Genomic DNA, 26,089 nt, shown 5'->3' on the forward strand with positions numbered 1-26,089 from the left:
GCCCTTGGGATCTGCTGTGCAGCCACTTCTCAGTCCCTGAAATGTCTGCTCCTCCAGCCCACACTGCCTGAGCTTGCTCATGAGGATGTTGTGACAGGGTGCTGAAAGCTCTGCTCCAGTCCAGCCAGACAATATCCACTGCTTATTTCCATTTTGCTACTCCCAGGTATTTGGACTATTATGGTTTTATATAGGGGATTTAGCAGAATAGAGCAGCAGGCATGGTGGTCTTGGTCTGGTTTTCTTGGTCTCATCTGTTTCTTTGTTTTGCATTGTTATATACTTGATTGGCAGGGCACCAAAACTATGTCTAAAGGAAACCTGAAGTTCTGTTTCCTTGGATATTTTGGAGATAAAAAAATGGACCACAAAAGAAATCTCTGTAGGCTTTTGATGTTAACTTGATGTCTTTCTTCATAGCTCTTCAGTTGAGATACTAGTTTATTATAAATTCAGATCTATCATAGCAAGGAATGTGAATAAAAAATGTTACTGAATTTTAAAAACTTAAAATACGATAATCCTTTTGTGCAATGACTTTGTGGCTTAAAACAAGAACTGAATCTCGTATAATCAGGAGAATTTCTTGCTTTCAAAGGAATATGTTTGCATTTTCAATTATCATAATTAATAAGATATTAAACATTGAAAAATAGAAGTGTGCAGAACTAAAAATATCTTGTTCTCCCCTATCTCTAACCATTGCTGCAGGAAGAAATGTCAGTATTTGGGTGCCAATCTGGAAGCTTCTCAATGCACATTTAATAGAAATAGATAAAATATAATCAAATTATAGTGCCTAAAAATGTTTGTGCATTAATTCTACATTCAGAGATGTAATGTAAACCCTTTAATTACTGAATCTTGCTTTTGCGTATTCAACTGAAGGTTGGATTACCCTGGCAGGTTGGGCAGGCTTTTGTCTCTAAAGGACGTTCTCTCCTCCTGCTAGACTTTCAGGTGTAAGTCACACCTTGATCCATGGCACCAACAGCCCTTGAATCCAGCTTTTCACCCATATGTTGTTTGTGGCTCTAATGTTGCCTGCCAAGGTAATAGAGGAGGAAAACCAAAAGCTGTATTATAATGGAATTAAATATACTGTTAACCTGTTATCTACAGAGGCGGGTACTTGGTCTTAGATTTATTTAAGGTAAAACACTCCTGGATCAGCCTCATTTATTTCTATGTTGTCTGTTCCCATCTTGCTCTTTGAGTTCTGGGTAATAGTTTTAGTGCAGACTTCATGTGCAATGATGAAGGAATGTTTGCCAGCCTGTGGTTCTTTGGAAAATCCTTCTTGAGGTTTTTTGAAGTTATCATGGTGCTGACTTTGTGACAGTTATCAGGGATTTGCCTTAAAGCTGGCAGGGCTTTGACATCAGCCAGCTCTCCTGACACGTTCTGGTCTCACGTCCGTGCCCAGCTGCTCCCTGTGACTCCTCACTTGTCCTCCTGTGCTGTGGTGTTAGCAGTTTCCCTCCTGGTCTAGGACCATGGGCACCTGGGGCAGGTTTTGCCAGTAAATGCTTAGGCAAAGGCTTTAATTGCCTCAGCTGTTTTAGTGAAATGAATTCCTGGGTCGCCTGTGCCATTCTCCAGCCTTCCATATCTTCCTGGCATTTCCCTTTCCAGTTTCTGCTTCAGACAGATTAAGGTGTTCTTAAATCCAGCTCAGGATTTCTCTGCTTCTTCCTCTTGGCCCTCTTCTCTTTGACATGGTCAGTATTTCCCTGTTCAACCACGCTGGCATCTTGCTGTGGCTGCTGTGGCTTTTTGGGTGTGGATTCACATGGATTCCCTTGTGCTGGGCAGAAATTGTCCATGGGGTTTGACCTGTTGTCCTGAGTTCCCTCTCGTGCCAGGAGGGCCTCCTGCTTACCTGTTCCCTCAAAAGGCTGAGGTCACCTGAGTCCTGTGATTTCTGCTTTGCTGTCTCCTTTGCTACCATCACTAATTTTGCAGTTTTGCCTGAAGACTTGGATTTCAGGGTAACACTGTATAGCTTAGATCTAGGATCAATGGTCAAAAGTACTATTGGACACTTGTGTTACTTCCATGAAAAATAATCTGTTTGTGCACCCATCGCTGTTGTTCCTCCAAAATCTGTGGCTGTGTCAGGAGCTGTGACACCTGAGGTGTGAAATATTTGTGGAATACTTGTTTCTTATACAAGAGGGTTTTTACCAATTCCTTACTTTTGGTATTATGTAGTTTACTACAAGTATTCCCTCTTTTCTGTGTTGAACTGGCTTAGCAATTTCTTACTGATTAATTTCATGAAGTGCTCAATTCCATTTTTAAGTTCCAAATTGAATATAGTTTCTGATACTCTTAGGACTGTAAAGTTTCAACTGCTTTTGAGAAATAAAAGTTGTAATTTATTTGTTTGTCTTTGAAAGATGCTGTAGAGGAGAAACATTACTTGCATAACACATCAAGTACAAAAATGATCTCTTAATATTAACTTAAGTCAGTTGTGTCACTGACGACTTTGTTTAAACTCATCAGAGAGCATTATACATGTTAGAGATGATGTACTTAGCTTCTATTTCTTTTAAAAATATTATTTGTGTTGTGAACATAAATGCTGTCAGACCCTTTAATAATGATGACTGACCAGAAGTTGTTTGAATATGCCTTTTAAAGAAAAAGAAAAACAACAAACCAAAGGAAAGCAAAACCTGTACTATAAATAATAAGCAACTTCATGATAAATTGAAAGTAATTTTTTCCAATAAGATTATAAGATTTAAATAAGATTTTTTCCTTTGAATCATTGGGGGATTTTTGGAAGGTCCCTGTGTAAAAATAAAGCAGGGAGTGAATGGCACCTTAGAACTTTGTTTCTTTGCTGCCTGTGATAAGGTTTGGAAAAAAAGAGTTGTGGTTCAAGGTTCAGGGTTTTTAGTAAGCATTACTCTATTGGTTAGTGGAGCCCCTCTCTAAAAGTGTCTTGGCCTGTGCTCTTACCTGAGCTAAGAGGGGATTTGATACTTACATTTGACTTTATTCTAGAGTTAAATGATTTCAGGAGAAAAGGGAATTATAATTCACTGGTTTAGCTCATACCATAAGTCAACACAGTTCATCTGCAATGCTCAACCCAGTCACAACTTATTGTAAGTTTAACAGGTATCTAAAGTATTTTCATCTTGGAATATTTTAATATTGAATGACAATTTCAATAAGGGTTTGTATGAAAAAGAATGTGCATCCTTTAACTAGAACGAGAATGTTCCTATTGTTTTGGCTTTCTGATGTCTTTTTGCCCCATAATCTACTTCAGGAGGTACTGCAGGTGGTTTGGAGTTTGAGTGGGTTAATAATTAATAAGGATTTATGTGGCCTTTGTGTCACTGCTTATTTCCAAATCGTTTGCTAACAAGTCACCTGAGGGCTTAAAATTGACCAGGACAATAAGCAGCAGGAGCCTGTGGTGCAGTTGATGCTGATGAACAAAGAAAATAAATTATAGAAGTGAAAATAAGTATTATTGGTTGCACTTAATACTATAAATAGTTGTTTTCTTGTAAGGAATACAACGAACCAATTCAAATAAAGATTTTTTTTTTGGTTGTAGTTTTATGTAGAACCTAAACCTTCCTCTTAATATTTAGTGCAATGATTATTCAATTTATCAAATGTTACTGCATTGCTTTTGCTCAAGAACATTCACTCAAGTGGATGTCAGTATTATGTAATTTATTTTTCTTTTTTTCTCTAATTTCTAAGTCACTCTGGAGATCGCCATTATAGCAGGAAGCCACTTAATATTTCAAATATTTCAGGACTAGAAGAGCACATCCATTTCCATGACCTACTGAAGGTTTCTGAATAAATGGTAGAGTTTCTGCTGGTGTCTCTCTTAAACCTTGTGATCCTTTCAAGTAAAAGTAAATATTTAGCGAACATTTAAGCCTTCAAAAGAGACCAAGTTTTGTTCTATGTGAAACAAGGGGATTTTTTTGTTGTTGTTTTTGCCACACCCCCCTCCAGGTTACTTGACTGCATTCACTTATATGTAGGCAAATCTTGGGTTTTTTTTGAACAAACTTGTGGCAAAATTTCCTTTCTCACTCCCAAATTTCCATCATGGATTTCCTATGCTAATACTTGGATGATTTGATTACAAATACTTAGATAATTTGATTACAAATGCAGATTGTTGCAGTTGGTGCTACACTTTACTCCCATTCTTCTGCAGGCTCTTTGACTACTTAGATCTTTCCTGCTCCAAGTTTAGACAGTGTACATAACTTGTAAGTCTGTCAGCAGCCTTTGGCAAGGGTGGGATTTCATGCGTGTGATCTCTGATCTGCAGTGTGGAAGCTCTTTGAATTCCTCTGCCTTGGAAGCTGTTTGGAATGGAATAAGTGTTTTAATGTTCTTGAACAGAACGTTGGGGAGCCTACAGGTCAAAAATGACAATTATCCCTATTCCTACACTGCTCTGAAGTTAATGTTGTTTCTTCAAACTTCTTTCTAATCTTCTGTGTTACCTTCCCTGTGAGTGCAGCCATATTTGCACATCTAAAACTTGGGTTTTTTTGTGCAGAGGAAGGATTACTGAGGTTGAAAAAGACCTCTAAGTGCCACTGTTAACCCAGCACTGTCAGGTCCACATCCCTAAATTCAAGTGTTAAGCGTTGTGGGTTCAAGCAAGTTCCTAAACTGAAATATTCAGCTACATCCATGCCACCGTGGTTTTGTCCATCAAAAATGGGTGCTGAATCCCTGAACCATTAAACTGTTAGTTGTACAGGCACAGTCCAAGGTTTCATCTTCTACACAATTGGAGGGTATTTTGTTTAATAGCTGCACCACAGAAGGAATGGAAAGACAAAGTTCCTTGCTACTTAATGTGTTTATTCAAGCAGGACTCAGAGATGCATTGTGTTGCAGATTTTTACAACTTGGGTTTTACTATACTATCTTCAGGGTAAAGATATTATAGATATTTTTTAAATGTCACTTCCACTCAAAATTGCTTACTCTGATTTTGGCTATATGTTTTGAAAAATAAAAGAAAAATTATATCTGTCTCATTTTGCCCTCTCAAATCTAATAAGAGGATATTATGAGGTAGAAAATACTATTTTTATACCCTCTGTCACCTTTGTTAACATTTTATTAGGCATAAATCATGTAGTTTCAGGCTGCATGGTGGCAATATGGTTCAGTGTGTGTTCTATTTTTATAACTTTATTTAAAACTGACATGTAACTTGCTGTACCTGAAACCCCAAGTGAGCCAGTTATTGGAGTGTAACAAAGTTTTGACGTCAGAACTGCTATTTATTCCACTGGCAACCATTAGCGATGCATTACCCTTTGGCACTCGTGTTTTCAGAAACACGGTTAAATTTTTATGACTGGCTCTAGCCAATTAGGATTCTTTCTCAAGATAGAAATAAGGGAAGGGATCTTTTTTATAACTTACTAAATGTAGCTTTCCAGAAACAGCATAATAAAAATGTGAATTATTACACTCACGGAACATTCAGGGAGCCGCACCTCGGCTGGCCTGCTGGCCGCACACGTGTCCTGGGGAGGCAGGGGTCCAGCTGGGCTGCCTTGCCCACTGCACGAGCCTTTATTGGGATTTAATGGAATTAGAGCTGAGTCACCCTCTCAGGTCGGGCTGGGAGCTTCAGCAGGATGTTAGAGGGGCTGGGAGAGCTGGGGAGGCACAGGAGGTGTGGAGGGGCTGGGCTGGTCACAAACACACGGAGAGCAGTTTCACTGGAGCTGTCTGATGTGCCTGTTCCCTCAAAAAGCTAAACTGAAGCAGCACTCATGAGTGCATGTTTGCAGACCCTACATACCAAGAGGGATGGAGCAGCTGCATGAGAAGCTGCTATGGGATGTGATTCCTCCTTGTTGGTTCACTGTGTTCTGGCCATAGGAATGCCAAAGTCTGCAAGCAGGACCTACTCAGATGTGTTTTCCTTCTGGGTGATGTTCAGTGATCTCCTGAGGGCTGGGTGGTCTGCACTGTGTGTTCAGGCAGGAATTCAGAGCTGCCTGTTGACTGAAGTTACAAAATGCTTGTTCGTACATGTTTCTTTGCTAGCGTGCTGCAGATTTGTTTTGAAGGGAATGCTCTTTGGTAAGGTTATTTCATTCCTGCACTTTATTAATGATACTTTGTTCTTTAAATCAGTAGTGAAAATATCACCAGCTTTTGTCATAGGTTGTTTTCTGCAAACAATGTTTCTCTTTAAGGCTCTGATCTTTATTGTACCAGGGCAATTTTAAGGTGTTGCATAAACGGTTGTGGCTGCAATCTAAATTTGGCAGCTACATCCTGATTTTCCAAGTAAATAGAAGCTGCTTGATCTTAAAGTATCAGCTATCTGCATCTTTATGGGTGATTTAGTCATAATATGATTTCCAGGCAAGCAATCGGGGTTTTTTTTCAGCAGCCATGAGAGGGAAACTTTTTGGGTATTCTGTTTTTGGTTCTTTTATTTCACATGTGTGCTTTGACATCCCTCACTGCTGTCTCCTGTAGTTTGGATATTCTGGGTGCAGCACATCAGAGACTTTTACCTGTCTTTTTTTCTTTACCTGACTTCTATTGCCTTTTACCAACCTGTTTTAGTGTCCTTACCAAGTTGATGGAGACAAACATTTTCTTTTGCAGAGTAGTGGCTGAGAAAATTTTTGAAGGTAGAAAAAAGTAGTGAGGCCTGAGAAAGAAGGGGTTGTTTGAGTGGAGAGACTGCCCAGGAGGTGGCAGAATTTGGAGACCATTGAAACAAAAAGGAGTAAAGATTCCAGAAGAGAAGGAAGTGTTTCCAGTTTCTTTAGAGAAAACAGGAAGGCAATTAGGGAGAAAGGATTTAATTGTCTAGTAATTTTATGAAGGAGACATTAAGTCTTCCAGAAAGCCTTCCTGGTTCCTCCTGTGTGCACATTTGTTCTGCATCTGTCTGAATCTCCTCTCAGAGCTGCACACTCATTGCCCTGGCAGGAGAAATTTTGTCACATCAAAAATCTCAGTTGTCTTTCTGAATGATCCTTTCAATATTTTCTTCAAATAAATTTTCTGGTGGAGAGACCACTTGTTTATGCTTTTGGGTTTCATGGAGGGGATCATGAACAGCCTTTTCTTCTTGGGACAGGCACCTTTTGAAGCTCTCTGTTGGCTTGTGGTGCCTAACTGGGAATGTGAATACAAAGCTGACTAATTCTGAAAGATGAAAAGCTACTTTAAATCTCAGATTTAAGAATTACATGCTAATGTTAATCCACCTTTAAAATTCCAAATAAATATTTTAACTGCATTTTCCTGGGTGCTTGCAGATATTCAGGCAATATTTGGAACAGTAATTTCTGGATATCTGAATAGTGATAGTAGACTTTCTCCTGCTACTACACATGCAATAATTGACAAAAATATCTGTTTGGAGAATGTTCTGTAAAAAAGGAAATTAGGGTCATGATTGGTAAAGTTCTGAAGTAACTGTTCAAAATGAATTTGTGTTTAGGCTGTCACAACCTGCAAAACATCTAGATAGCTGCAATGTGGATATCCTAATTGGCAATTTTTTTTATATCATCATCTAAGGTTTTCATATGTCATAATACAGGCTAGAGTTGCACAGTTTCACTGTAGTTTTGATTCCTGGATTTTTCCAGCATTCCTTCATTCCTTACCCCTTTCCCCCACACTCCCAAAGAGGTACTTGTATCACAAATGCTAGCTGTTTAGATTAATCTGCTTGACAATATTAATCTCCTTCAATCCACAGCATTACCCTTTCTCAGAGAATATCTGTAATTCGGCCACCCTCTATTCTCATTGTCACAGAAATGAACAAAGTATGTAACAGAAGAGCAATACATGACTGATAATACACAAATTAATTTCAGATGGATTGTATTTTCTCAACATTTACCATTCCATGAAAAATTAGATTGAACATGCAAGTGATTATTTAAAGTCCAGTTTGTAAGATATTGTAGTGGAAGGCTTTTTGGGAAGAACTGAATCATACCAACAAGTCAGTGTTTCGGCCCTCCAACTCCATTGGTTGGGTGGTAAAGCTTGGTTTAAGTGTACTGAGTTAAGGAGGTTGATTTTTCATTTGTGCAGAACTGTAAAATTTCAATGATTTCATATCATTTAATTGGGATTTATTTGTAATGAATATATTCAATTTGATCACTGTATCATACTGGAGAAGGAGCTTGTCTCATAATTATTTGTGTTACACATTGGTAAATTAGATAAAAGAGCAAGAAATAATCATCCTAAGTAAAGACAAAATCTCTTATTCCTAGGAAGCAGGAGATGCTTTCCATGTGATGCTTTCTGTGGTTAACACCTATTCATTGTTCACAGACCATGGAAATTATTATGTTGCAAGAATACCTATGGGATTGCCCTGATAGATGTAGAAAAGCAGTGTGGAAGAATATGGAAGAGAGCAGGGAATGAATGAACATGTGGAGAATTTGGAAAATTGAGCAACAGAAGGATAAGAAACAAGTCTAGAAGACAAGAGCTATGTCTAAGTTCTGATGAGAAAAAATCCAGCATCAGAAAAATTCCAAAATGACAAGTGGTTTGAATGATTCATGATTGAAGGGAATATTATGAGACAGAGATACAATGAATGGAAGAGATGCAAATATACAATGTGGCAGGCAAAATACAAAGAACAGAAATTAAATATCAGTTGGCCACATGACAGCAGCAGTTAAAATTTATGGGTGAGTCAGGGATAGCCAAAAAAAGCTTTATGTGAGCTGCAGGGTACATCTTCAGGATATGCAGTTCAAGGAGATGTATTGAGTGAAAGACAGGTTTTGGTCTTCTGTTTAGAGAGGAAAAAAAACGAAAATTGTGCATGGTTGTGCATTTTAGCCTAGCTGATTCTTCTACTCCACAAAAAACATACATGGCATGTCTTACAGTTGCCATGGAAAGTACTGTGGCTTTGCACCTCTTTGTCCACTTCAGCATGAAATCAATCAGTGAAAATGCTTCTAAGTGTACTCTGGTCCCTTCAGACTTGACTGGAAATTACCCACTTTGTTTTGTTTGTTTGTTTTGTAACATCTGTGTTCATGTGCTCAACTTTGACCTAAAATTTTCAATTTTAGAAAAAAAATATGTTTTGTATGTTATACCTGTTTAAAATATCCCAAATAATAACTCAAAAATTAGCTTTGGTTGGAAGGGAACCTTAAAGATTGTCTGGTTCCAACCCCTGCTCCATGGGCAAGGATGCCAACTGTCCATGTCCTTCTTGTAATACAAAGAAAGTAAATACTGGTAAGTAAAGAAACCCGGATGCAGTTACAGGAGAATCAGGAAATAAGACAGAGGAAAGAACAGAGTGACATAGGCAAAAATTTCATCAGTTACTTTTCCAAAGAATGAAATCAGATGTTGGCAACTTGAAATTTAACTTGCCAACTTGAAATTTAACTGCAGATATCAAACTTAGCAATGAAAGAACTTAAACCCTCAATGATTTCCAAAACAAAATTTAAATAAAATAAATCATGGACACTGGAAACAAGGGGTTTAAGCACTGTCAATAAATTGTAAAAGTAAACCAAGATCTAATGTACTTTTGAAACTCCTAAACACCGTTTGCCTTTCCTCTTCCTAGAAACATTCCATAATAATAGGAATCGCATAAGTAATATGTATTGGTGATTTTTGTGGGTTATATATACATAAAGAAATGTTTCCAATGTCCAGCTCAGAGCTCCTTTTCTGCCACTTCAGTCAGCCATTCCTTGACTTGCTGTGGCTTGGCACACAGAATGGCTGAATGCTGATATGCTGAATGCTTTTTATTTATTTGGTACAGAGATAACCATCAGATCCCCTCCAGCCTTCTTACCAAGAAAAACAAAACAAAGCCCAGCTTCCAGTGTTTCCTCATGACTCCTGTTTTCTACCTGCTTCCTTATTGGTCTCTGGATATCTTCCAGCTTATTGACTCCTTGTTTTAAAGCAGCTGCTGTAAATTTGGCCCAGTGCTTCAGGTGATACCTGATTAGTTTTGTGACACCTTGGCTAGTTGACTCTTAATTTTGATTATCAGACTCTTGCTAATTATGCTGTGAAAGTGTTTGCATGTTTTCCTAGCAGATGCATTTATAAAGAAGCCATGCCACACCCTTATTATGCAGACATGTGATTCTACTCTTTTCCTCATTTCAGATGAACCTTAATATTTGTCAGTGATCTTCATGTTTTGAGAAGACCCCAATGTGGTTCTGCCACGATTTAAGCCTTTGCCTGAATTGTTTGGCTCAGCTCCTCCTTTGTAAGATGGTTGATGTCAGACAGCTATAACAAAGTGAACGTGCCTTTTATCCCCCCATCTAATGGTACCAGAGCTCTTTGACAGTCTTTTTGGCAGACAGTGTTTTCCACAAGGTGTTAATAATCTGTGCATCAGACAATTGACTCATTTTGTGGTCACGAGGACTGCGATGTCAGGACTGCTGTAGGTGCAGGAGTCAGACTCACAGTGGATGGTTTCTGGCCCATGGTTTCTGGGTTCTCATCTGAGACAGAGCAATAGCTCTGGGATCACTTGAGGATTACTTTTATAAATCAAATGGAGCTATACCTTTTGTAAAAAATCCAATAACCATACTGTGAATATAGCACAGTAGTCATTGGTGATGCAGGAGGTGTGTGGGGATGAAATTTGCTGCACCAGGCTCGTGGCAGTGCTTTGCAGAAGGGAGCCAGAGGTTTGCTTGTCCTGACATTAACCACTTCCTGTGGGTGGTTCTATTGAGTTCTGCTTGATTTTGTTTGATATTTTGTTACTGGAAACGTGGTGGCTAAATTTTAAAGTTCTTTCAAAGGACTTTCTCAAATTGAGTTATACTTACTCTCACGCTATGCCACCTTAAGGAAGAGATACTCCAGGTAAGGCATTATAATAACGCCAAAATGAAATAGTTTGTGTTTCTTTAGTGTCTCCCATGGGTGATTTGAAATGTTACCTGAGCATGTTGTGGGAACACCAGTGGAGCCATCTACAGAATTCTGAAGAATTTAATGGATTACCCATGGTTTTGCATTGGCAAAGAGGCCTTTATTCCGCATGAATGGTTATTTTTTTTCCACTTGAAGTGCTGCTATTGGTATTGATAATGATTTCAGTAGTTCAGCTTGTGAATGGGAACAGAAATGTATTTGTGTAGTAACAAAAATGAGACTTTACTCCAGTGAGAGTTATTCTGCTCAATAACGAATTTTTTTTTTTTTACTAAAAAGTATTGTAGCAAATGGAGAGCAATGAAATTCAATTTACTGGCACTTCCAAAGAAAACCTTAATAGAACTGAAAAATCAGCTGTTTTGAGAACATGCAAGAATTCTGAGATGTAAGCCAGCTTGTGTTTAGAGCTTGATTCTTAAATTTTTCATGTCATCAGGTAAGCAATTACATTATGTCCTGCCAAGAATCCAACATCAAAAACTCTTAAGTCATAAATTAGTAGCCTGATATGGAAAATCTGTCTGCGTGTAGTAAATAAGTAAATGATTCAGGAGTAATTGTTTAGCTTTCTATGTGACAAAACACAACTAAGATTGAATCTTCCAGGGAAATGCCAAACTGCTCTTGTTTTATGTTTTTTTATTAATTTTATTTAATTAATTTGATTTGATCAATTTTTGATTGCTTTTTGAGTAATCTAATTTGATTAATTGATTTTGATAATTTTGATTAAATACACAGAAATTACATCCTAATTTCAAGTTTGTCTTGGTAATTCTAGGAAAAAAACCTTAAAAACAGGATCAGTGATCTGTAGTATATTTTGAAGACTTAAATAACTGAAACCCCTTTGCCAACTTTGTGAACAATTTGCACTGAAGCTTTTCACCTGCCTGAAGGGCTGCCACAAAGCTGGAGTGTGTTGGAGTTGCTGAGACATGAGCTAAAAGGCAGGAAATTCCAATGAGATGTGGCAAGGAATAAGATGGCCCTAAGGGCTGTAGTACTGGAAGAGGTTTCCTGGAGAGCTTGGGGAGTATCTTTGGAGGTGTTCAACTGGACCTGGCCTTGGGGAGTCCATCTAGTTAGGGCTCAGCTTTGGACTAGAAGCTCATTTTTTGTAAGTTGTTGCCTAGTTCTGTGATTCCTATGTAAGAAGATGGCACTTTAAAAAAAAAAAAAATCTCTATAATAGTCTGAGCATTTGTGGATCCAATGGATTCTTGCCTAATTCCAGTTTTGGAAAACTTGGTTTTAAATAAATGCTGAAGTAGACTGTAGTTGTTTTCTGAAGGCTGTCAAGATCATGGTGTGTGTTTTCTAGCACCTGGAAGGGCATTCATCTTGATGTGAAAATTGCCTGTAATTATTTTACTTATAAGATCTTAACGTTTAGTAACGTGATAGAAAATAGTTGTCTAACTGAGGAATCAGCTACTCTACAAAACAGATAGAAACCTGCTAATAAACATGGGGAAATACAGGCTGCAAAGTCCCAAGCCATGGAGCATAAGGTTAAAATGTTCTTAGAGGTGCCCATTCTTCTTTATTCTAGTTGGATAGAATTATACTTAAAAATAGCACTCAAGTAAGCTGGGATTTTGTTTGGGAGTTTCTTTTTTATCTGCTTTTATATCTCATTAAGTTAATGCCTTTGGACTATTTTGTTGCACCCTAGAAAAGCAGACACCTCAGCTTTTGCACTATTGACCTTTTCCTTCAATAACAATCAAAAGTTGTTGATCTTGGGGTCCAAATTATCCTTTTGTGGCTGAAAATGGAAGTTCCTTTCTCATCTTCTGAATTAAAAAATCAAAAAAAAAAAACCCAAAAAGCTAAAAAACTGCATCTGAGAGCAGTGTATTTTTGAGTTTTCTATCAGAAAATAGCAGTTTCCAGACGATATCAATGTTATGCTTGGTTAAAAGTTGCCCAATAACTGCTTTGGGAAAAATTAGGAGAAAGAAAACATTTCAATGTCAATGTTGTATTTATACGTTCAGCTAAGGGGTTTCTAAAAATAAAAGGAATCCTTTATACCTAAGGGGTAAGTTATTCTTAGGTTGGAGTATGTTTATATACACATAAAATGTGTAGTGTGTATATGTCCTGATAAGTTTGCATAAACATTTTCAGGGTGAACTTTTCAACGGAGAATTACAATAGCTGTTCAAATATAAACATGCTGTAAGAGACAGCCACATCACTGAATCCAATTGCTTGGTATTATAAGCCACTGCATAATTTAATCTCCTTCACTGTTCTCTATCTTAAAAGTAATTAGGAATTCTACATGCAGTGCTCCAGCTATTCCAGAGTCTAATTTTTCATTCTATGAAACTTTTTTTAGATCTCCAGTTAAAGCAGTTACCTAATTTAATTTTAATTGAAGAAAATTAACTAATAGTTTATTAATATCTCTTAGCACTTTTCTCTCCTTGGCATTTAAAATACTCACTGTAGAATATTGACATCTATTCTTGCCCTTCTTTTTTTGTATGCAAAACAAGTCTGGGATTTTTTTTTATCCTCTCATAATCTATCACTTTTGCTCATCCTGTTCTACTTGGAATTGTTCTGTTTTAAACAAGGCTTCTGTAATGGCATACTAAACTCTGGATGAAGTTTTACTATTCTCTTTTAAATACTTTTAAAAACTTGTCCCAGTTAAGACTTCTGACTTGCATGTTGTAGGGTTTTGTTTCCCTTTTCACAGCTGTTTACTGTTCAAACGGCCAAATGAAGCTTGCTGCTGCTTCTCTTCATGGTTCTGTCCAGGTGATGAGCTTCCAGCTCATTATGCAAAGGTTGTTTCCAACACATATTTAGTACATATTTTCACACATGGTGCTTTGAGCTCATCTCATTTCTCTTTGGTAATATTTTAGGAAGTTTGCCATCTTTTACTGGGGTACATGCAACGAATTTACTACACTGACACTTGCCCTTCTTGGTCAGAAACTTGCTGCAAAGAGTTTTTTTTTTGTTTATGGAGTTGTAAGGATCATGTCTCATGATGGGCGCAGTCACGCAACAGCTTCTGTTCTCAAAGTCTGCCACATTTTTATGCTTCCATATTCCTTTATCTATATGGTATCTCTTTAACTGTTGATTACCCATTTCCTTAACTTACATATTTGGTAGAGCTGACTCACAGCTTTTGGTTTTTTTAACCTCAGGATGTTGCCTTATTTCACAAATGGGGTCCTCTTTTGTTCTTTTTTTCAGTGTATCTCAACTGAATATATTTTCCCCAGTAGAGAGAAACAGAGCAGTAATTTAGAATTGTATGTGTATTTTCAGGAGCAAACATTATTCAATTGAAAGTTCTCTTCTCCAAATACTTACAGCTTCAGACTTTATGCTGTAATCTGCAGTGGCAAGTAGTTAGACTGCATGTGGTCTCTGCATAAAAAATAACCTTGTTGAGACCAGGGTATTTCAATAATTTTTTTTTTCTGATATTGACTCAAAAGATAACTTGCACAATTTCTAGATGTTCATTATATAGGAGGCAAGTTGATTTGAATGCAGCATTTCATGACTTGTATGAAGTAAAAATGTCAATACAGGAAACACTGAATATCAGGATAGATTGTCACTGGTGACATGCATTTAAATTCCCCAGCTCTTATTACAAGGCAGTTAATAAATGAAATAACAGAATGAGACTTTAATCAAGAATTTTTAACCAAGAAGTATAATTCCACGTGGATGCTAGCTGGCGGTGTCTAAAGAGCAGTAAGATGCTCATGGCTCCTGAAAAAAAACTACTTTTGTTTTTATGATTGCTTTCTGAAATTAACATTTTTTAAACTAGAAAAAAGGGGTCAGGGTCACTGGGGAAGTGAATGGCTGCCAACTTGTGTTTTAAGACAGCATTTTCAATCAAAAGCATTCTTGGGGTTGGTAATGTTGTGTTCTTTTGTGGAACTTGGGTAGTTTTCCAAAATTTAATGCTTACTGATGTAACTAAGATTATCTTAAGGGATATACCTGACTTTGCATGTGCAGTATTTGGAAGTCATGATTTGGTTTGATTTGATGAACAAGTAAAATACTACCTTTGAACTATGCAGATACATGTTGTAATCTTCAGTAGGATTAAGCACATTACTTTCTTCCCAAGACCGGACTGCAATGTTCTGAGAAACAAATAGAGATTTAATTTTGATTTTAAGTGTTTCATAACTTGGCACAATTTCCAGAGTTGGTAAATACAGAGTAACAGGTGCAGTGTAGCAAGGTAAAGTTGTGTAGAGAGTGAGTAGTAGAAGCAAAGCAATCTTCTGGTGTGGATTTTCTGCCTGGTTATAGGGCTCACTCTGATCTCGTTTCAAGTGATCTCACCAATGCAGTGCCACAAGGAAATGTGGGTGGAGCATGCAACTTAGTTATTCACAAATTACCAAAATAAGCCAGTAAATTGGTGGCATGATTGCTGTTGATTTTTGGTTGTTAATTTTAGGCTACATTAGCTAATACAGCAAAAATGAAGCTTTTTTCTGGAGAACTGCAGAACCTCCCAAGGCAGCAGGTGAGATGACGTGGAGTAAAGTGGTGTGGCAAAGCATGTTAATCCAGACTTACTCCTGTAGGCTGGGAGCTGACAGTGACAGCTGAAATACTGGGCATGTTCTGGAAGTCTCAATACATGCTGGTGTTCACGGCTGGGTAGAAAAGCATGCTACAAGCTCCTGGGAAATAAATAGAGAACAAAATACTCATTGGCTTATCTTTTAAACCCATGATGTGATTGGATTTTGAATTTTACGAAAGGTTCATGCTGCCTTGTCTGGAAAAGGGTAAGCCCTGGTATGAGCAAAAGCACAAAAGAGCAAACTGTGACTTGTGGCTGAGTGATGCCCCCATTTCCCTTCTGTCCTTATTTGCTTTCCGCTTGTGTTCTGCTGCTGCTCTTTTTCCTTCCCACAGTTAGGAGCACAGTGACAGGCAGAGAGCTTAATGCTTGAGCTGAGAGTCAATCCAAATTGGAGACATGTTCTTCTGTGGCATAGCTTAGAAAAGAACAGGAAGGAAGAAAAAGTGACTTGTTTCATCTGTAATAAATTCTTGATGCTAGATGTAATAAATTCTTGATGCTAAATATTATCCTCGGTGTTCTGAGGCTTAAGTACTATTTCAAACAAGGAAATGGTTTGTCAAAGAAAGAATAGTTAATTACTGATTTAAGTAAGACAGAAACATATTCAGAAACTGAAATGTTGCAGTGGGGGAAAGAAGCAACTAGAGAAATACGCTTTTTTTTGTTCATTTAACAAATGAGACAAAACTGAGGCAAGATCTTGTCTTTTTAAACTGTGTGTATTTTAATATGTGTGTATTTTGGTCATTGTACATACCTTATCACAATTAATCAGTAATTGATCAGTAAAGCTGATTGAGTGATAAATCTGGTTTTGTGCCTTGTCTCCAGTCTGCACTGGAGACACTCAATACAATTTCAGATTCCTCTGAGACTGTGTGTTAACACTGGAATAAAGAGATCTGCCCCTTTCCTGCATGTTGAAAAAAATTCTGTCTACAATGCTTGTTGTTACAGATTTTAGTGTTCTTTTATTCAGGAACTGAAATGTGTTCACATACAGCTTTTATCTTCCTGATGTAAATTTGTACCTTTCAACCTGCTGGTGTATATCCAGAATTTCTTTCTGTATTCTACTGGCTTTTGGCAACTGATTTAAACAGAACTTTTCTTCCTTCTATGGCCAGTAGCAACATTTCTTTTGAGCTCAATTGGGTTCCTAGTGTCTTTAATGAAAGTGTGAATTTATATGTGGGTTGTTGTAGACTGGAGAGGCAGTCCTTATCAAGCCATCTTTTAAGATACTAGGAGAAGAAGAATACAATTATTAAGATTTATCAACTCTTGCTGTTTTCTTACAGTGAAAAAATGATCTTAGAACTTGAGTGATGAGTTGGATATTCCTTTAAAAAGGGGCAGACTGTCAGCAGAAACGTCCAGCAAAACTTCTTGCAGTAATTGTGAAAGTGGTAAGAGTGTTTATGAGGAGAGGTGAAGCAACAAGCAGATTCTTCTGCTTCGTGCTCCATGCCCACTGTTTGTGCCAGGGCAGCAAAAATTGGTAATAAAGCTGAGGGGGTCAGTGTGGGGGTTTGGGAAGCCTGAGGTGCTGATAATGATGCTCACTCAGCTGTTCCTGCTGCTGGCCACTGCCAAGCTGAGATCTGCCTCCCCAAACTGAGGTCTGCCTCCCAATAAAATCCCCAATGCAAAGTCAGAGAAACCATCACTTTTCTGAGCACTTATGTCTTATGAGTGACAAGGAAATCATTCTGACAGCTTGGATTTCCTTGCACAGTATATGCTACATACATTATGTAATAAAGGTGTCGCTCATAATGATGTTATGTATTTTATAGCAAAGGCTTTAATGGATAGATGCAATTGCATAATACTTGTTCTTATTATGCAGCAAAACTTCGTGTTACATAGAAAACTAAAAAAAATACATTTTTTCAAATTTTGGTGATACATGTAATTTTGAAATTTGCCTTGATTGTCTTTTTCTCTTAGTCTTTTGTTTTGCCAGAAAAAGGAAAATAATTGCTTCCTTAATCTGTAATTTAGCAGGAAACACTGTTCATTATGAACTTAAATTTTCATACTTATTTCAATGAGATTGAGTATACCTGCTGTGGAAGATGTCTAATAGGGCAAGATTTTGGATTTACACTCAATAGAAACCATCTTTGATGTTTGTCCTTTTGGTTTACAAATTATGTCTTTTCCTTTAGTTAGAGCAGTGTCTTCTCCAGTAGTTTTTGCCGAAATTGTGTTAGTGGACAGAATAGTGGAGCACATAGTTCATATAGAAATAAAAATGGGCATTTAAATAGTGGGCAGTCTGTATTGAGCAGGTGTTCTTGAGAGATGGCTAAAAACTTCTAACATTAAACCTCTAAATTAAGTTTTGGGGACATAGTGTCAAATGCCAGAAGAGGAGGGAAGGATTGCATCTCTTTACAGAATGTGGCAGAGTAAGGAGCAGGAGAAATTCTCCTGTGAGCTAGAGGAGAATCACTGAAGCATGAAATAACCAGTTTGATGAGGGTTTCTGCTCTCTTGGGATAGCATTTCTGACACTGTAAGATGCTCAGTGTTCTACAAGTCAGTGCAAAAAGGGGAGTTTGTTGTTGGGTTTTTTTTTTTGGTGTGATGTCTTCAGAAAAGAAGTAAGGGACTTTTCAATTGTATGCATGCCTTTTAACTATTCCCTGCTCTTAAGTGGGAATACACAGTAAGTAAAAGTTTGCCAATTTAAAAGTACTTAAAATGACATATCAGTGATCCTCAGACAGAGTACAGTTGTTATTGCAGCCCTCAAAATTGAAAGTCTTAAATTGGTTCTATGGAAATTGCTTTTTTACCTACGCTTCTTCCAGTTCTCGTGCCTTTGTTAATCTGTGGCTGAGATTTCAGTTTGTAATTTTGTTGCACAACACTCAGCCTAGACCGAGTTGTTAGTTACCAAGTAGATCCTGGGCTTTCCATGGATCTGTAATTTATTTTTGTATAAAACTAGAAATGTAATGACAGTTTGTTTATAAGATGATAGATGTCACCATTTGTAGTTTTACCTTTTTTCTTGGTGCTGTGGGTTGACCCTGACCAGATGCCAGACACCCACAAAAGGCACTTCCTCACTGACTGCTCTCTGCAGCTGGACAGAGGAGAGAAAATTTAACAAAGGGTTCATGGATTGACATAAGAACCAGGAGAAACTACCCGGGCTGGGCACCTCTGCCATGGGCTGTGGGTGGATCTCTGCATCCCCCCTTGATCCCCACAGGCTGCAGGGACACAGCTGCTTCACCTTGGTCATCACCAGGGTCTGCAGCGGAGCTCTGGCACCTGGAGCAGCTCCTGCCCCTCCTTCCCCACTGCACTTGGTGTCTCCATGTTCTTCCCCTCACATGTTCTCACCTCCTCCTCCTCCTCCTCTCTGGCTGGAATTCAAACTGCCCCCCACCTTTGTTTGGATTTCTTCTTTAATCTCTCATCCCAGAGGTGTTCCCACCATCCCTACTTGTCCCAGCCTTGGCCAGCAGCAGGTCCATCCTCTGAGCCACCAGGGATGTGGTGGAGGCTTCCTGCAGCTTCTCACAGGAGCCATCTCTGTGCCCCTCACTACCAAAATCCAGGGCATGCAAAACCAGCACACTTGGCAAGCGTGAAAACCATGCCACATTTCCATTTGATGAAGGTAACTTGGTAAAGGTAACTTTTACAGAGTTTTCAGATGCATTTTTGAGAGGGGTGCTACACAGAGGCGCAGTAATACACGACAATTCCCAGGTAGGATACTGAAAGTTCCTGGGATTTATGGCTGGAATACTTCATCGTTTGCTTCTAGGTGTGCCTGGAGCAATGCAGCCATGAGTGAAAATTGCAGCAGTCTGCCAGCTGTGGATGAGTCAGTGTCAAACCAGGGCTGTACCAGTGTCCTCATTACAGCTGGAGCTGCTTGGCATCCCTGGTGGCAGTGCCCCTGGAGTTACTGCATCAAAGCACCACATTGGACTCCTTGTTTGATGTGCAGTGCCAAGAGTTAGCTGAAAAACTTTTGTTTTCCTGAGGAAACCATTTGTTCTGGTTGAGTGAAATGTAGTTTTCACTGCTGGCAGGGGATCGCTGTGTGTTTGTACACAGAATTTTTAAGTGGAGCGATAGTGAAACATCGAGAGCAAGTATTACTGTTTATACATAAGAAAATGCTGAAGCACCATCAAAGCATCATTGTACATCTCTGTGAAATTACTTCAATGATTGATGGCATGTCAATGTCTGTGACAGTCAAGAGAAATTAGATGAGAGAAAAGATTCCATTTATTTCATTGAAGTGGTGTTAATGCTTTACTTTTTTCTCTTGTGTGGATCCCTCTCAACTGAGTAAATGAAAAATAAATATTTTTTAAAGCTTTGCAGAATACTAGAAATAAACTGAAATACTTTAGGAGGAGATATTAAACCCTTTCTCATTCTGCTCTTTCCTGTGGTTGAGAAGTGTGGATCAAGTCCTCTCTAGCAGAATTACTATACTATGTGTCATAATATAATAAAATACTGTGTTATGACCTGAACAAAGGACCTGAACCCAAAGTTCTGTATTATTTTCCAGCTGTGATATTTCCCAAGAATTCTGCAAGCTTCTGAAACTGTCGCACAGGAAAATCTATTAAGGCCCCACAACCTTAGTAATTGTAAATGACCTTTTATTCTTTTTAAAGTAGGCTAGATTGTCCATATTCCCATTTTTTTTTTGAAATCTTATATACATTTTTTTTGTAGAATGTCATGATTACTAAGGAAGGAGTGAACATGTTGAATAGTTTGGGAAGTTAGTGATTGCTTGTCTGTAGCAGTTGGGAATTTGCTGAAAAATTGCCATGCTATTACCTCATGCACACCCCCTCAAATGAGAGCTCATATGGCAGTATTTTCTTCTTTTTTACATCCTCAGACCATAGTTTCTGAAATTCTTAGCTTTTTACATGATATCTGCAAGTTGTTAAATATTAAACCCTACAAGTCTTGTTTCTCCATTTATAAGAGAGGAGCTAAAAGCTCTTCGTAGTTTTTTTGTTTCTAAAATATTCTGAATATATAAAATGCTGCTCAAGTACTAAGTTTAAATATTTTCTCTTAAGTAAGGCAACTTGGTTTAGTCAGATTTTAAGCTTCTAAGACTGCCTGAAATGATTGGAGTGACCCTTTGTGTTCCCAGCAGCTTTCCAAGGTGTCCCCAGGAGGTGATGCAAATGACCCTTCAGTCTTGCTCAGTGATGTTTTGATGTGCTCTCTCATCTCAGGCTTCTTAGAGCTGTAAGCTTGGCTGTTTTTCTTGGTATTTACAGGTGTTCCCTGGTTTACCTTGCCTGCTTTTTCCACTAAGCACTGTTTTTGCAATATATTAAGACAGGGTAATAGATTTTCACACTAGGTAAGTATGTCATAGAACATAAATCCTCTATTGACCAAAGAAAACATTGGAAGACTGAAAAAAAGAAAGTGCAAATAATTCTGCATACCTAAATAGAGCAGAAGGCATGTGACTGTAGGAAATAGTTTTTTTTAACATAGTTCATTATTTAACTGTTCATTAGTTATTATTTATTTGAGATTTTTCTGGAAGGTGGATTTACAGATTACGTAAATAAAAACCCGAAGTCAAAAGGAAGTTGAGGGGAAATTAAGAATATTTTGAGAAATCCTGTGTGTAACAGGCAGTTTTTATTTGCATATAGGCATAAAGAATGGTAGATGAGGGGAGAGTCTCTTTATCGTCTAACAAATGTTCTGAATCCTTGGTAAAATATTTTATTTCAAATAAATGTGTCATGCTTATAATCCAATAGATTAGTCCTTTTCATCACTATCATTGTTACTGCCTGATCAAAAAAAGTTGATATTTGTGTTTCCTTTCATAAGGTAATAAATCTTTCATCACTATGTACTTGGTGTGATTAATTGAAGTGTAAGAGGTGGCCAAGATACTTAAAATTTTGTCTTCTGTTCCACAGACAATTAGGAATCCAGAGAGCTGGCCTGAACATTGTAATATAGTCCTTATAACCTCATGAAAAGCATCTGGTTTCAGTGAGAATTTATAATCAACAAGATGCCTGTGTCCACCACTGGCACACACAAGGCAGTGCATAACAAACACAGAAGGTATAATTTCACACAGCTGAAAGACTGACATGAAATGTCAGCCCAATCATTTTTCAATCTTTATTGTTTATTTGCAAGTGCCAAAATTTTTTTCCAGCTGAAGCATCTCTACCAAAAAGGAAATTTCTACTTACTCAAAATTTAATTTTTTTAAATTAATCTTTTTTTATCACAAAAGTTTGGTGGATCATGAATCAAAACCTGTCACGAACATATTAGCTATCCATGTATATGACTTGTTTAAAGAAATGTAAGGAAATTTCTAGCAATAAATAAATGGTGTTCAGAGGAATTTTTCAGGTAGGTTGGTAGAGCACTACCTCAGAGCCACTGACGTGGATTACTGTGCTGGGGAACTGGACTACAGCAATTTATAGTTTTATCCAGGTCACATTTATTTTCATCTCCCACACATGGAATTTTAAAGTTCATTCATTTGCATGAGTCACGAAGGTAGAAACACTGCCCAGCTGGAAAAAGTGGTACGCATTTTCAGTAAAATTCCCCTCATTATATTGAGGAGGAAATCCAATCTCAAAACTATATAACTATCTGGCTTAAATTGGTTTAAGTATCTGAAGTGGCTCATTGTGCTTTTCAGGAGCTGTCAGTTCCTATTATGCTGAATAGCTGTGTTCACTTATGGGCTGGACAGAAATCAATTCCAAATTGTGTGTGCCATCATAATATCCCTCATGGAAATTGTCCATTCACACCGTTTCCCAGGTTTTGTGCTGTGTTTAGTAGGTGGATTTGTTCTGCTCTAATGAGGAGGGCACTGTGTAGCTGAGTGTTCTTCCATGTGCTTGGATTCATAAGTGTCTTCCTTTTAATGGAGCTTTTTCTCTCCCCATGGAGGCAGTGGCTCCCTGGTATGGGCAGAAATGTGTTCTGCTTTGCAGGTAGTGCTTAAAAATGCAGCAATATGTTGATTAATCTTTCTAAGTCTGTGAAATCCATCTAGATTTTGAGAGACAGATAAAATAAATGGTGTAATTTTAAGTCGGCTTACATAGAGGCAAAACCAAGAAGTTTGGGATTAGATACCCAAGAGAGCCCTGGAAACCTCAGAGGTCACAGAATCATAGTTTGGGCAGGCACATTCTTCTCTCTCTCAGGATTTTTTCATGGAGGAGCACAGAGGAAAGAAAGAGAAAAAAAATTCTATTTCTGCTCCTTGTTATTCCCATGTGGAATGTGTTTGGAGAATTGTTTACCTGGAGTGAGTGCTGGGTTGGATTCTGGTGAGGATTGTTTGAGTCTGGTGGCCAATCCAACCCACCTAGGGCTGGGCTCTGGCGAGAGGGGCATGAGTTGTGAGTTAGATATGGCAGTTAAAAAAGTAGATATGTAGTTTTAGTATCTCCTTTAACTAGTATATTAATGTATTATAGCATAGTTATAATAAAGAAACCATTCAGCCTTCTGAACTGGAGTCAGACATCAGCATTTCTTCCCACCGGGTTCACCTGCATTTACAATATAGGGTAGCCTGAGCTGGAGCAGAGCCAACAGGATCACTGAGTGCAGCTCCTGGCAGGGCAACCCAAGAATTCCATCCTGTGCCTGGGAGCATTCTCCAAACACTTCCCGGGCTCTGTGTGGTTGAACACATTTGTGTGTCCAAGATGTGTTTCTCTTCTCCCTTGCTATTCCTCTTTTCCTTATCAGCATGAGAATATTGAGAAACAACCACTTTAAATCTAGGAAAGGGCAGTAAGCACAAGAGTGCATGTTAAACTGCTCTCTGCAGTGATCAAGTGCCTAAATCCAAAATGCACTAAGTGTTTTACCTGCTTGTGATTCAGGGCACCTCATTCTCCCATTATTTTTAAAATGACAAATGCCACTAAAAACATGTTTGGTCCCATGGCAGGAGCTTGGAATTGTTTTCCTGCTGGGTAAATATTAACTACAAGGTTGTGCACTCTTGTTCCATTTTGTCTGCTTCTCTACGTCCAAGATCTATTATTTCTTTTCTGTACCATGGTCTTGCTTGACTAAGGGCCCTGCCAAGCAGAGCAGGTACTTCAGTAGTCAGGACATTCCTGCTGAAGGTGTCCTCTCGAGTTCCTGCACACTGAAAAAAAAAAAATTTTAGTCAGTTTTCCATTTCTTTAAGATGAAGCAGGAAGAGAGTAAAGAGTTCAAGAAGTAGCCACTGAGGGGTGGTCTTGACCAGTTGACATATGAAAAGACATAAACTATTACTTTGGGAATTGTTCTATTGCTTCCGAGACAAGTTGAGTGCTGTTATCTAATTCCTGCTGCGCAAGAGGGAGAGATGGCATTGTTATAATTAACCTTGGGGCTATTCATTTGTTCCTTTCTTACAGGAAGCAGCTTCAGCCTCTTTTAGGACGGTTCAGCCAGTCAGAGGCTTTGTTAATCTCGTCTGGGGTTGAGCCAGGGAGTCTGGACGGCATTCTCCTGGATGCTGGCTGTTCTTCCATGCAGTTAGACACACCTGAAAGAGGCTTTTCCCTGCAGAAGGATGGGCCATTGGACATGAGGATGGATCATGACAGGTACATCATCACAAAGCATTTCTTCTTGAACTTCAAAAACTGTCTGCTCTGCACCCCCTGTGCATTTCCTTTCCTCTTAAATGTAGAATTCTTCCTCAAACCACATCTAGTACTGAATGAGTATCATGTCTTTTGCCAAAAAGCTTTTTTCTGGCTCAGTGCTTAGCCCTCGTTACTGTCTTCACCCTCTTGGAAATAAGAGGAAGGTTTCAGTGGTAAGTGATTGAACCAGTAATGTTTTGTTGGCTGCACCTTTAAATTGTAACATTTTTGGAGTGTGTGGTATGCAGTCACAGGAACATCTCTCTTTCAGAGACCTGTTATTTCCACAGTTTGCCTGTACTTGATCTGCAGGCTCACAGCGTCTTGCTGCAGTCCCTTTTCTTTTTTGCTATTTGTGAAAACTTCACTTGAGCACGTGCAGTTGCTCCCTCAGGAAAGGAGCAGCATCCCTCTTGTGTGCAATGACCATCTGATCCAGTTGCTTCTCTGCGAAAGGAACATGATAAAAATAAATAAATAAAATCCCATTCATTATATCTGCTAACTTAAATCAGATAGCCACATTGCTCTTAATGTGCTGGTGTGACTTTGCCTTCCATGCCCATGTATTTGTTGTGAGTTCTGCTTGGCAAAATTATAAGCTTCCTTTCTCTTTGTGTAGGAGGCACATCAGTCTCACTTAATTGTCAAATTAATGGTTACTGAGTAAATCACCTGTGTTTAAATTTGGATTGGTATTTAGTACTTTCAAGAGCATGAAAATCAGTCGTGGAGTGATAATTTCCACTCTGCAGTGTTTTTCATCTTCAGACAACCTGATGTATTTCTGCAGCTCTTTGCTTTTTGCATGAGCAACCAAAGATCTGTCGTGTATGGGTGATGGTTGTGATTGCATGACACGTTACGTGACAGAGGATGGCAGTTTTTTCTTGGTGTTTTGATGAGTGTGTCTTAAGAAATGCCATTTGTTCTTTCATTGCTCACAAGAGCCAATGGGAAGCCTCAATTTCTAAGGAGTCAGCTTACCATGTTAATGTTAAGTCTTAACACAGCAAATTTCATGATACTTGCTATTTCTGCTCTTGTGCAAAATGCTCCCATGATTCTCCTGGGATTCAGTCCTCAGATTTCAAGAATCTGAACTCTAGGCTTACATATAAGTCAGATGCATCGTGAGAAAACAAACACAGAACAGGAGCATAAGAACAAAGGATACCTGAGGCATAACAAAAGCCTTACACTATGGTTGTTGCTATGATACTACTTGTCTCTAAGTTTTTTATCTTTTGTAAGATACTGCAGGGGAGTGAAAAAAGCCTGAAAGCAAAGAAGAGAATTTATTAGGTAGATTTTATGTTTTCTCTGATTAGTAAACGCATAGATGATGTTCATAAAATACCCCGTTTTTAGTAGTGAAGTGGCAGAGATACAGTTACATAGATTGAAGGCTTGCACTGTTTAAATTGTAGTAAGTCCTGTAGTTTATATGACTAGGTCATTTCTCTTATCTCTGGAGAGTATTTCTGTATAGATTCATATGCCTTCTTAATGAAAAGTAACGTTAAATTTTCATCATTAGCAACTGTTTTCATAGCAGGAGATGTGAAAGAAAAGATCTTTGAAATCTCTTCTGGCTAGAAAGCAGCATATGATGCAAGATGGCTAAAATAAACCCGTAAGAGGCAAGTTTATATTCTAAAGCTGGCTAAAGAGAAAGGTCACACATAATTTCCATCCTAGCATGATACTGGAGTGTATTTATTCTTAATTTAACATTACTTTGCACTAAAAGGCATAAGACTCTGCATATAAATACGCTCTTGAGATAATAGAAATGACCTAGTCATATAAA

General features: G+C 38.2%; 1 protein-coding gene across 2 annotated transcripts in view; it reads left to right on the forward strand.

Annotated features, from left to right (window-relative positions):
- The window catches only part of METTL15 (methyltransferase 15, mitochondrial 12S rRNA N4-cytidine), a 77,068-nt gene that overhangs the window by 43,301 nt on the left and 7,678 nt on the right, over window positions 1-26,089 (forward strand). For both annotated transcript variants that reach the window (XM_031505084.2, XM_077784396.1), the window contains exon 4: window positions 24,043-24,234. In XM_031505084.2, the coding sequence (XP_031360944.2) occupies window positions 24,043-24,234 (192 nt within the window). The remainder of the gene's footprint in view (window positions 1-24,042; window positions 24,235-26,089) is intronic.

The sequence above is a fragment of the Lonchura striata genome, chromosome 6 (genome assembly GCF_046129695.1).
Source record: "Lonchura striata isolate bLonStr1 chromosome 6, bLonStr1.mat, whole genome shotgun sequence".
Classification (NCBI taxonomy): domain Eukaryota; kingdom Metazoa; phylum Chordata; class Aves; order Passeriformes; family Estrildidae; genus Lonchura; species Lonchura striata.